The following is a 13,061-nucleotide window of genomic DNA, read 5'->3' on the forward strand; positions in this document are numbered from 1 at the left end:
AGAGAGAAGGCCTTCGTCGCTGATAAAATTGAAACATTTAAGCATTAACTAAACCAGAAAAATTATATCGAAGATAACCTTTCTAGAGTGATTTGAGTGATCGAGTTCAGTGCTGCCGCCACGTAAAAATTACGAATTATACGTATTTTCTCCATCCGCCATCTCGTGAGTATTTCTTGAAGTTTACGAATAACTACAAGTTGGTAAAATGTTAAACAATTCTACCAGATTTTATTTACCTCATAATTGTCCGAAAAATAAGTGAATCTGGCAAATTAGATATTATTAATTTTTTAATATACATGTATATTCCATTTAACACAGTAATTGTCGCGTCAATCACTAGAAAACAATATATTGGCAAGAATCTACTCGGTGTGCGGAGTCGCACATTTAATGTGCGATATAACATTGCATACTAGTAGTAGTACATAGAATGTATACAAGTGTGCGTGTTCCCGGAAGAGCGTATAGTTTGGCAAACAGCATGAACAGTACTCGTCAGCGAATAATCTTAATTATTATAGTACCGTTATTGTAACATTAATACCATTTTAAAACAAATAGTCTGATGTTACTCTCACATCCCAGGTGGGGGTCCATACATTGGATTCAGTTGCTGAGTGCAACGTATGAATGTGGCACGTCGAGGCAGTTCTCGTAAGCATTCTGCACCTGTATAAGTGCATGCTGATCGTAATCCTCCTAATATGTCTAATACTGTACTTTCCACCAATCCTTTGTAAGGCACTTCTACAGTTTTCCCTTCCGAAGACCTGAAGTGCATCGAAAACATCCACCATATTTTTAATTATTTAATTAATTACCTGTTAATTTCTTACGCTACAGGCAAATTCACAACAATTTGTCGAAAGACATTCACCTGTACTCAGCCACTCCTCCAATATGTTTCTTCATCGCTGTCGATGAAGCCATGCCATAAAAGAGTTTAAACTTCTTTCCATTTTTTTCTATTATTTCTCCACTGCATTCGTCGTGACCTGCAAACATTCCTCCTGCCATAACAAAATCGGCACCAGCACCGAAAGCCTTGGCTAAGTCTCCTGGGCAAGTACATCCACCATCCTGTAAAAAATGAGATATACACTCTTCGTTTATATGTAATATTGAAAATAATTCTACAAAGTCGTTTAGAATTCAGTTCGTATTACTTACGGATATTATGTGCCCCTTTAAACCATGCGCTGCATCAGCGCATTCAATCACAGCGCTGAGTTGGGGATATCCCACACCAGTCTTCATTCGAGTTGTGCACACGGAACCAGGTCCAATTCCTACTTTGATTAGGTCAGCACCGGACAGAATTAATTCTTCAACCATTTCTCCAGTGACTACATTACCAGCCTTAAATATAAACATGGCCATTACAAAAAAGAAGGTCACTTCTTACTCGAATACATTAGGACTTTTTACGTACTATTATTGTATGCTTAGGAAATGCTGCTCGCACTTTCCTCACACGTTCGATAAAGTGTTGCGAGTAACCATTGGCTACGTCTAAACATATAAATGTAAGCTCTGGCACGGCGGTTAATACATTCGAAAGCCGTTCGAAATCATCTTCGCCAGTACCTGAACTGGCTGCCATATTTTGTAAACAGTCTTTATTTTGCGTGCCGAAAGCCACCCATTCTTCTGGTGTATAATACTTATGAACTGTGGTGAATAATCCATGCTGGAAAAAAAATATTTGAATACTTTCAAATTGTCTCCTTTAGGATCAAATTGAAGCGAACCTTTGACAGTGCTTTCGCCATTTCGAACGTTCCAACGGTGTCCATATTTGACGCCATCACGGGGATGCCCCTGTACGTCTGTCTTGAATTGCGAAATGTAATTTCTCTGAAGAGGTCCACCTGCGGTATAAAAAGTAGAACCTCGTTAACGATAATGACTAGAATTGCAAGATCTGACACTGCAACATTTCAATGATTATCATGAACTTTAGGTTTTCAGAATGCACATATTTACATTCATTCTACATCAATATCTGTACTAAATAGAATTTCATGGTTCACCGAAGCGAGTAATGAAGTACCAGCTTCGACAGGGAAAGGTAATTTGCAAAGAAGCTGTAACGACAGCCAGTTCATCTCATCCCTTCATTCTTCAGAAACGTAGCATGAGAAAATAGTTCCAATGCATGTAAACGAGAAGAATCTGAATTGTAAATGGCAGGACACAAATATCGGAGGTACTGAAGTCTCGAAAGGTAAAAATAGCCCTTAACAAGCCCAGAAACGAAACAGGGAGGGAAAAAGAAAATATACGTACATCTGATCGGCTTTTCAAAGTGCTTCTCTTCGGTCGCAAGAGCACATCCTTGAAATCCAACTTAATATCGTTTATTATGTTTGGCATTTTAGCAGACGAATAATTAAAGTCCCGTCCTACACCACTAAATTTGGACACGATCACACGAGAATTCCTTCTCTTCGTAAAACGAGAGACGTGACGTCAGCGCCATCTACTCCAGCAGCTTCCACTCGCAGAACTAAAGAACAAGATGGCCGCAATCCCGCCAGTTTTCAAACATATGAACCCAGTAACTACTATTTATATCTTTACTAGTTACCAAAATTTAACGTGAAAGTGACTCATTATTAAGTTGGCTGTAAATAACTGTGGGATACTAGAGCTGTTGTAGCGTTTTTAAAATAGCGCATCGAGCTCATTGTGTAACTCGGAAGTGTGGTTAAGGTTCGATATATCGGATATCTGATATAAGCCAGAAAGGGTAGTGTATCTTTAGTTCTGTTTCTAAAATATCTCTTCAGGATTCGGCTTCGATAGAAAATAGCTTTGCATCTTCCGTCATTCCCATAATGACACGTTATACGTTCAGACACAGAAGCCCCTGAAACGGCGCCCTTGTCGCACTAAATTCCGCAGCTAACGGAGTGAAACTGAAATATGAATTTTATGCTACATCAATATCTTGATTTTTGATTAATAAGTCCCCATTCAGTAAGGCTTCGCCCTCTCTTATCGCAATAAAGTTCTGCGGTATTTCTGAATCCATGAACACGACAGATCTTTATCACCCTCGAATGAGAAATTAATATCTCAGTATCCACGACGTTAAAAATAGTGATAAAATTCATACACATTAATGACGTAACTTTATAATGGAATTAAAATTTCCGCGTCTTAAAGCTGTAAACGTTTACTACAAATTACTTAAACTAAGATCAATGCCCTTACTGTTAAATTTATAACATATGTTTATAAAACATACAAATGAAACGTTATAAAAACGGTAATATTTTTTGCAACGGTGCAATACGATCAATATCGCTAATGCCTTAAATCAATATATCAGGACGGTCGAATTAATGTGCTTTACATCCACGGACCCTGGACTTAAAATAAACCTTAAAACCGGAATAAATTCACCGACGTTTAAAATAGATCTTTAGATCTGACATTAGCTACATCGATCCTCAGAATAGATCCTCGGATCACAAAATAAACCATTAAGTTAATTTCAACCGAGCCACGTGCAGCGTCAAAATTTAAATATAAAATCTCCGAGTTCTCTTAAATTCCGTGAAACCCTCTAGGGATTTTCAAATTACCGCATTCTCGGTTAAACACCTCGAATTTAATTTTCCGAGAATATGAAAAACCCTAAACCCGGCAAACCATTTCGGTAATTTCGCAATAACCCAGTGAACATATAATTTTTTTATTTTTAATTCTTTTTTGCTACTTGACAATAGTTAGATATTAAATGACAAATCAGACTTTCGATGAAATTATGTAATGATGAACTACCTGATTTTACTTAAAGACAATTAGGATTTCATTCGACTAGCAAACAATGACTGATAATGTATATGCGCGTATGAATTAATGTCTCATTTTTTTCATATGAGTAAAGAAAATATGACATATATTAATCTTGTGACATTTGACGGTGAATTATGACAATGATGTAATAAAATAAATGACAGGTAGCACCAATGTAGTTTTTTTTTTGCTACAAACATGTGCTGCATATACACAGTAATGTCAGGACAGTAACATAATGTAAGATGAGAGTAACAAAGTTATGCTACATGTATATAGATATAATGGTAACAAATGTTATGTAACTAGCTAGCTCTATGTTACATAACCGTTAGGTTATTACATTGTAACAAACGTTATGCGACTTGTTAGTATTAAGTTACATAACTGTTAGGTTTGGTGTTCAGTGGGAAGGAATAAAATTTAAAAGGACTCAATACAGGAGAGGATTCGTCACGAGTCGGGGAATTAATTAATGCAATTTAGTATGGTAAAGTGAAACAATCGTCGCCCATCGACTGTCCGCACGAAGGTTTTTTATTTTTTTTTCCCCTTTTTTTTTTCGGGCAAACATTAATAGCGGCCCTCGTGTGGAGAGATTTTATCGAAAACCGAGCTCTCGGAATACTTCATTATTCCTCCGCGCTCATTTGCTCGATCACAGCCCATTACTTCTTAACAGCTCGCATTAATTATTCCTGGGACTTATAATCGCACGACCATCCGCGAAATACGTAGTTAAATATTTCACACGAATCCGAATGCGTCGGCCACTGAGTATATACCACTCGACGCGAGACGCCGCTGGCCACCTGGTCGAAATGTTACGGCGTCCGTTATTGATTTTAGGTAATGCCTTAAATAGAACGTTCAACTTCACAGCTTATGGACCTTACCAGCCATCACAGCTCATTTAGACATAAATAAAAAAGTCGACCAGTATCTACATCCCCGCAGGCAAAACTCCATTACACTCAGTCCATAACCTAACCTAAAACCACACGACATTAAATACAAAATATAAAAAAGGTCCGAGAAATAATAACCCCAGGCGCTGCCAGAAAATAGCAATAACCTAATTTCAACGATTTTTCACACTACAGCCTAACCTAAATCCCAGAAAAGATACTCGATTTAAAAACCGGCATAGACATGACAACCCTATCCATGAAGAATTGTTAATATCAACGTCAATTGTTACAGGGTTAGTGCATGTTTTCAGGGGAATCCATATCGGAAGAACGAACGAGTGAATCGTCGGGGGGGGGGGGGGGGGGGGGGGGGGGGGGGGGGCGATTGGGCGGTTTTGTTGGGCATGGATTGCGATTGAACGACCAACAAAGGTGAGTCGATCGACACGAGCGGGACAAATCCTCGATCCGATGCTTTCAGATGCCGGAAGCAGGGTCGTTCATCGATTCGGCGGCCGGCGGGAGCATGGACCCCGCGTCAGCGATGAAAATGCGAAAATTCGAAGATGCGAAAATGTGAGAATACCGGAATGGCAGAGTAGGAAAATACGATAATGTGAAAAAGGTACGCAGCCGTTTGACCAGCTACGAATCCCGGGGTTCGCGTGGCGATAACGCGAAAGAGCGTGACACGTAATCTGGCTGTGTATTTAACCACTTTGCGAAATAACCGTTTATTTCGGTGCGACGTCGGTACTCGATATGTCGAGGCCGTTGTGCGCGCGCGCGCGCGTATTCGCGACAGAGCGCCATCGGAAAGCCGAGGAGGGGAGCCTGCAAGTCGTCGTAGAGGGGATTGGGTTCTAAGCTCGAAGCGAGAGAGAGAGAGAGAGGGGAGGGGGTCGAGCGAGAGAGACAGAGAGCAGGCGGACGCGAGAGGGTGGCGAATATCATGGTGGCGGTGCAGAAGGGTGCGCCCTACTTCGTATCTCCGCTGCTCGGTGCGGAACGCGGCGGCGAGTAAGGAAGAGCGCGCCGGATGCACCGTGAGAAGAAGATCCACCAAGGTACCCCGTGACTCCCCAGACGGTGAAGGAATCCCCGGGCAGGGAGGAAAAAACCCTCGCCAAGCGACCATTGATCCCCTCTGCGGACGAGGTATCCCCTGGATTCACGGTGCAGCGTCGAAATGCGATCGGCGTCGCGCTAGAAGAAGGTCTGGGCCGACGTAAGCCTCCTACGGCGAGAGAAGAGACGAAAAACCAGAGGACTTTGTGCGAGATGTTCCCGAAGACGAGGTGCCGTCGCCTAGTGGTGCCTCGGGGCATCCCAGAGTGGATAGAGTGAGGCCTTGGGCGAATCAGGGGCGTCCTGAGAATTAATCAATGATGGGATTTTTTCTCTTTTGGGCGGACACTGGCGTGCGTGGCGAACGCGATGGCGGCAGCGTGTTGTTGCGGTGAGGGGTGCTGGGGCAGCTTCTGAAACCGCTGATGTTGGAAAAAGGCTGGGAGGAAGGATGGGTCGCTTACCGATCCTTGCGTGCACTATAGCGACCTTCGGCGCGCTCATTCTCGGGGAAAGGTGCGCGGACGAGTGCTCGTGCAAATGGAAAAGCGGTAAGCGCACCGTCGAGTGTGTGGACCGCTCTCTGACTGGCATTCCGGATTGGATCGATGCGGAAACCCAGGTCCTGGACATCAGCGGAAATAATATACGGATTCTGTCGGGACACGCGTTCGTGCGGGTGCACCTGACGAACCTGCAGCGGCTTTACCTGCGGGGATGCCGTATCGACCGTATCGATGCCAAAGCCCTGGCCGGTCTCACTAACCTAGTGGAGCTGGACCTGAGTAACAATCTGTTGACCTCGGTGCCGAGCAAGAACTTCGTGGACACCCCGTTCCTAAGGGATCTGATCTTGTCCAACAACCCTCTGGAGAGGATCGCGATGGAGACCTTCGTGACGACTCCAAACCTGGTGAAGCTGGATCTGACCAACACTCGGTTGAGGCAGATCGAGTCTCGGGGGTTCCAGGGCCTGGAGACTCTGGAGAACCTGAAATTGAGCGGCAACCACCTGAGCACCCTGCAACCCGGCACCTTCGAGCACCTTAATAAGCTGACGAGCATCGAGTTACACGACAATCCCTGGATCTGCGACTGCCACCTCCGGGAGCTGAAGATGTGGCTGGTGAAGCACAACCTGCTGACCCTGATGGCGCCAACGTGCCACGGCCCTGACCAGCTGGTGAATCGGCTGTTCACAGACCTCTCCATCGACGATTTCGCTTGTCGCCCGTTCATCCTATCCTCCAGTCGCTACGTAGAAGCCACCATCGGCGAAAATGCCAGTATTTCCTGCAGAGTCAGTGCCGTCCCAGCCGCCAAGATCAAGTGGTACTGGAACGGCCGGCACCTGACGAACCATTCGGCCTTCAGCAGTTTCCAGAAAATCCTGATCCAAGAGGAGGGTCAGTTCCGCAAACAGAGCACGTTGGTGCTGACGAACGCCCAGGAAACGGACTCCAGCGAGTTCTACTGCGTCGCTGAGAACCGCGCCGGCAGCGTGGAGACTAACTTCACTCTCCACGTGTCCCTGAGAACTGCTGGCATGTCGACTCTAGGGTCAGGCCAGATAGCCGGGATCTCGGCAGCGCTGGTCGTCCTGATCCTCTTTATCCTCCTCATAATTCTAATACTCTTCATCCGTTTGCGAAGGATGCCGCTGAAGGGCGTGAAAACGGCGACCCCGACAGAGTCTGTTCCTGAGAACGCAGCGTCATTCGAGGACATCTCCAACCGAAGCCAGAAGCAGAGATTCAGCTCGGAGTTGGCTTCCTTTGCGGAGCCCAAACCACCAGTTAGTTTGAACCTGACCCCTTACGTCCAGAAGCCGCAATCCCTGGTCTACAGTGGCTACGATGCCAGGCCCCGGTGCGAAAACGACGAGTCCAGGATGGTCCCATGCTTCTCGTCCGCGACATCATACAAAGCCGTAGATAATCCAGACCTCATCAGGGACACGAGGGACACCGGCGATGAGGTGGTGTCCTGCATCACTGAGTATAGCGGCGTCGACCTGGAAGAGGTCAGGAAGGTGATATACCCTGGTAGCGAGTGGTCGGACGGCTGTACGAACGTCACCATGAAGGAGACCACCCTGACCACCATGGTGGCGGCCCCAGTGGATCAGTTCCCACCTGGGGCCAAGCAGATCCGCGTCTGGCAGAAGGGAGTTCCCATATTACCTCCTGTTTCCGCCCTGAAGCGTGTCCTCGGCTCTACGCGCAGCTCTCCTGATGAGGGGTACCAGGAGGGCACGGGCACCGACGTTTAGATGGTGCTCTTCGCTGCTGCGACGACGACTCAAGCCGCTCCTGGAATCGAGCGACAGACATTTCACGAATTCTAAGAGATAAAGTGACGTCAGTGATTTGTTTTGTGCCGAGAGAAATGCCGGTGAAGTTTTTCCTTAACCTTGGTTTACGGCGCAGGGAAAATTCATACCAGAAGGCGAATGATGGGACGAAATATGTCCGCAAAGAGAAGAGGGAAAAAATGGACACTCACTTGTTATCAAATGTATAAGGTGGTTCCCAGGTTACCAGGGATTCCAGGAAGGCACGGGAACCGACGTGCAGACGGTGCTCTTCGCTGCTGCACCGCTGGCTCACGATTCCTGGAATCGAGCGAGAGACATTTCATGAATTCTAAGAGATAATGTGACGTCAGTGATTTTCTTTGTGCTGAAAGAAATCCCAGTGAGGTTATTCCCCGTACCCTTGGTTTATATGGAATGTGAACACGAGAAGGCAGGGAATTATGAAAGTAGGAGTATCTGCGGGTCTGAAAAAGAAAGAGGGAACATGGAACGAAGCATATCTGCGGAGGTGGAAAAGAGACGGACACATACTCATTACATATATGTATAGGGAGCGGGGTGGCGGGCGAAAGAGACAAAGAAGACAATATCGTTATTTCAGTGGTCTTACAGCACAATATTGACGGGTAATTTCTTATTCGGCTTATGCCAAAGATCCATACAAATTTCTGATGTCAAGACTGTAAATGTTCCAGATATGTATAGATAGGTAAACGGTCGACTTATTAAAGTAACATGTCGTATATCATGTACACGTACATATATATATATATATACACATCTAGATTTTTTAGTCAATTCTGTTCGAGGTTCGGCCGAAGGTGGTTTGATAAGTCGGTAACTCACGTCGAGCACTTGTTTTCTACAGAGTCCACTGTATGAAATACTTCGGCAACTTCTGAATGGCGGTAGTATTTCTTCGTTTTATGAGAAATCACTTTTCGAAGTGTGTATCCGTTACTGCACACTCGTGTTCGTGTATGTGTTTCGTATTCGCATACGAGCTGCTCAAGTGAAATTTATCGGTCAGTACTGCTGGAAAGAAAGAAAATAAGGGAATACTTTTCGGGACTTGTCATACCAGTATTTCAGGCATTTTTCGTATAAAGTGAGTGCGCCCGGTCGTTGTCACGTTTTCGGAGGGGAAGGACAGTTTATCGTAATTCTCTGAAGAATATTCTCGCGTAGGTATGCTGGAAATGTTGCCAAAGTGATTAGAAATGATAAATTGGAACTGCTATGTACGCACCGAGAAGACATATCTACGAGGGAATCCCACGGCATACACAAAATGGACATTAACGGCGTGACGATATTTTTAACATCGATTCGCAGTCTTTCAATACGAGGATCTCTCTTCCATCCTATATCATTTTCACCCTACAGGAACGTCGTATCATTTTTCGGGATTTTCATTCGCCTTCATTCGCCGTCTCGAGAAATTGTGTTCTAGATTGAGAATGAATTTCCCTTGTTGAATGTTCCCGAACAGAGGAAGTATTCATTATGAGAGAGCGAATTACGGGAGATATACATTTATTGTACACGATTTTGACGAGATAGGGAATCCTATTATTTAATTAAATCTTTGGTTTACACTTTTGGAGTCATTGTTTTTAAACTATCGAGTATGTACGCTTTTACGGCAAGGGCGAGTCAGTCAGTTAACGAATAAAAATGAAATAGCGTGCCAGATGGTAATTTCGACAACCAATCACTCCGACTACGATGTGCGGAAAATAAAATCTATAATTACAAGTAAGAGTTTTTAGTGTTTCTTTCGATTAGTTAATTTGCCCACTTCAACCCCTGCCGGCTGAAATAACGTCTAATATATCAAGACGTAAAAATATGTGTAAAGCTTTTTTTTTTTTTCAAACCGGGCGCGGAACAAATTTTAAACTTTAACACGTGGAGGCCCTAACGAAGGTCTTGAAACTCAGGAAATTTCATTTTTCGACAATAATTCCCTCGTCTGATTCTTGTCCGGGATAGATATAAGATGTTCCTTCGAAAAATGAAACTTCCCATATCGCAAAACCTTCATTAGGTCCTCCATACTTACGTGTTACAGTTTCTAATTATTAGGTGCCCCCAGTTTGGAGAAAAGCTTCACAAATATTTTAACTCTTTGGTATGTGCGTTTATGACATTTTCATAGGATTTTTAATGCACGACTGGTGAAGCAAAACCGTGGAGAAGCATTTTTTCTTACGGTTCTCATATCCGGGAATCACAACAATTGACTGTATTAATGAAACGACTGAAGGTGTGAGGTTGAGCCACCGAAAATTCTTAAGCAATCGTAATACTACCTAAGACATACTGTAACAAATTGGTTGTCCTTGTCAGATGCGTTGTAATAAAAGGAGAGAATAGATCGCTAGATTTTATCCCTTCCTCAAATGAAAGTGCAATTATTCGTACACTCCTTTTTCACACCCTTTTGGATCTCGGTGATTCCCCGTCTTAAAATCAAATTACCACAAGATTGCTAATTAAATTATCTTGTCTAGATGTTTAGATTTTAATCACATGGAAGTATTTATTTCTTCGGCAGGTAACCGAGTCGAATTGTGAAGCTTAACGACTTGATAATTCAAACCTTTCCTATGAGAACGACCGTTTACCCGATACCGCCTTTATTAATCGCCTCTACATCACTGCTCTATCTATGCTCTAACATGGCGTCAATTAATTGTCGTTGCCCATTTTAGAGTGCACTCCGTGCTCTCCAAGTTACGTTCCTCGGGTCGACATATTGTTGTGACAAATTTACGACTCTTATCGAGTTCAACCTTAAAACTTTTCGCGTTTGTTAGGTCTGCCACTAGGTCGCGCTGTCAACTATAAGGGAGGGGAGTCTAGAGGGGCGAATACGCGTTGAGATTAGGGTACCATTTAAATTAATTTTCTTTTTTTTTTTCATTGTCACGTAATGAAAAATCAGAAATGGATGAATTATTTGAATTACAATTTGTAATTTGTTATCTACGCTCGTTGCATTGAGTGGACGAGGCGTTATAGTTATGATCGATACCGATCTCTGGGCTTCGAGCTTCGATCTCTCGGCTTTGTAGATCCGACCTCGACGGTCAATTTCCTTCATTGGCCTCGGGCGAGAGGCGCAAGAATCAATCAGAGAATTGCTCGAGGCGGAGAAAACTAATCGAGCCGGTTGCCGGGAGAGACAAAAGAGTTGAAGCAGCATGTCACAAGCAGCGAAGGGGTTATTTATTAAGACGTAAGCTTTGACGAGCATGGGTTCTGACCGGATAAAAAATCAAGCAGCCAGCTCAGTAAATGCAACTAAAAGAAAAATGAATAATCAAGATTAATAATAGCGTTTAAAGGTGTAAATATGCCCGTGACATTCCGTTATCTGGTCTTGAATGTTTTTAATACTAGGTGAAACAGAGGGTTTTCATTGTCATTCATTTCGATAAGTGAAATATACGCACTTGTAAAAATAGCCATCAGTAACGCCACATATTCGACGCGAGCTGCTAGAAAGTTCCACAAGATGGCAGCTCGGCGCTGTCTTTCGTCATTTATTCCGCCAAGAATTTCCCATCTCTCATTTTACTGTTCTATGGGTTCTGGTAGTCCATGCTTTTAGGGCGCTCGTCCGTTTCGAGGAAAATGGCGTGCATGGAGCTCTCGATCTGAGTTAGTTGAAGGAATCCGGTGATTTATTAGTCATCCTTGTAGATCAAGGCGTGAAGCTTGTCGGCCGTGACTCCCAGTCCTTTGATCTACAAGTAAATATCTTATTCCGATCATCTTCCCGGCATAACCATGTCTGACGTGGAAACGTAAGCATCGTAGCGTGATATACACGCTCCATTATATTCTCCAATTCCATGTTAATAGATTTGATGTTCTTGCTTAATAATTGTCGATTCGTATTAAGTTGAATGTTTGTACTTGAATTCTCGAAAAATGACCACGTAGTGCTGTCAAGATTTAAATATGAAGTTGTTTCGACTTCGACACTAGATTCATATTGAATGACTGAAATGAAACATTCCTTGTAGAGATGACGCTCCCTCTGCGGTTGCTTCTGGCGGAGCGATGGATGTCAATACAGCTCTTCAAGAAGTGTTGAAGAACTCGTTGATCCATGACGGAGTGGTCCATGGACTTCACGAGGCGGCGAAAGCACTTGATAAGTAAGCATTTGTTCCCATTTTCAATTGCATATTGCGTAGTACACATGCTCACCATCTAACAATTATATTTCTTTTGACGTTTTAGAAGGCAAGCAATGTTATGTATCCTGGCAGAGAACTGCGACGAACCGATGTATAAGAAATTGGTTCAAGCACTGTGTAACGAACATCAGATTCCTTTGATAAAAGTCGACAACAACAAGAAGCTCGGTGAATGGGCAGGCCTCTGTAAAATCGACAGTGCTGGAAAGGCACGAAAAGTTGTTGGTTGCTCCTGTGTCGTCATAAAAGTATGTATAATCGACGGTTTATTTTCATTTTTACCTCTATTAATTTAACTTTCGATGTAACTGAGACTTTTATGATGATAATTTTGGCTCCCTCTTCTGAGACGAACCCAAATAAGCATTTCTGTGCTGATCAGCACCTGTCTGATATTAATTTGATCAATTAAAGATATCGAGTCAACTTGCCTCTTCGGAGATTAAAAATATGAAATTTGTTACAGGACTTTGGCGAAGAGACTCCCGCTAAGGATGTTTTAATGGAATACCTAAAACAGAGCTCTGTGCATTAGATATTTTAATAAAAGAAATTTACTAAAATATTGGTAGTTTGTATGCATCGGTTCGTTTTCATATGGGTAAAACTAGCGATGACTGATATGGCTGAAAGTTGTGTCAAGTTATCAGCTATTTATGATAACTGATTAGACTGAAATTTATTGGTCAGCCAAAATGACTATACTTAAAACAGGGTTATTTCGAAAATTCCTTAACA

General features: G+C 43.3%; 3 protein-coding genes across 5 annotated transcripts; 2 read left to right on the forward strand and 1 right to left on the reverse strand.

Moving 5' to 3' along the window:
* Window positions 1-275: 275 nt before the first annotated feature.
* Window positions 276-2,382, reverse strand: LOC105695931 (GMP reductase 1). Of its 2 annotated transcripts, none has more exons than XM_012418008.2 (6): window positions 2,296-2,382; window positions 1,758-1,877; window positions 1,439-1,696; window positions 1,177-1,365; window positions 884-1,086; window positions 276-776 (listed from the first exon to the last, which is right to left on the reverse strand). In XM_012418008.2, the coding sequence occupies exons 1-6, from the start codon at window positions 2,380-2,382 to the stop codon at window positions 581-583; spliced, it is 1,053 nt and encodes a 350-aa protein (XP_012273431.1). In that variant the 3' UTR covers window positions 276-580. The 2 variants fall into 2 exon arrangements, with proteins under 2 accessions (XP_012273431.1, XP_023290649.1); XM_023434881.1 differs by lacking the exon at window positions 2,296-2,382 and adding an exon at window positions 1,993-2,107.
* A 3,861-nt stretch (window positions 2,383-6,243) lies between these two features.
* LOC105694634 (leucine-rich repeat-containing protein 4C-like) lies at window positions 6,244-8,085 on the forward strand. Its single transcript, XM_012415501.2, has one exon. It carries the CDS (start codon window positions 6,244-6,246, stop codon window positions 8,062-8,064), a length of 1,821 nt encoding a protein of 606 aa, XP_012270924.1. The 3' UTR covers window positions 8,065-8,085.
* A 3,630-nt stretch (window positions 8,086-11,715) lies between these two features.
* Window positions 11,716-12,886, forward strand: LOC105696097 (40S ribosomal protein S12). Of its 2 annotated transcripts, none has more exons than XM_012418293.2 (4): window positions 11,716-11,870; window positions 12,147-12,281; window positions 12,367-12,571; window positions 12,790-12,886. In XM_012418293.2, exons 2-4 carry the CDS (start codon window positions 12,184-12,186, stop codon window positions 12,856-12,858), a joined length of 372 nt encoding a protein of 123 aa, XP_012273716.1. In that variant the 5' UTR covers window positions 11,716-11,870; window positions 12,147-12,183; the 3' UTR covers window positions 12,859-12,886. The 2 variants fall into 2 exon arrangements, with proteins under 2 accessions (XP_012273716.1, XP_012273708.1); XM_012418285.2 differs by having other exon boundaries at window positions 11,717-11,924.
* The last annotated feature ends 175 nt before the right edge of the window (window positions 12,887-13,061 follow it).

Source organism: Orussus abietinus, unplaced genomic scaffold, assembly GCF_000612105.2.
Source record: "Orussus abietinus isolate OABI.00-Male unplaced genomic scaffold, Oabi_2.0 scaffold69, whole genome shotgun sequence".
In the NCBI taxonomy this organism is placed as follows: domain Eukaryota; kingdom Metazoa; phylum Arthropoda; class Insecta; order Hymenoptera; family Orussidae; genus Orussus; species Orussus abietinus.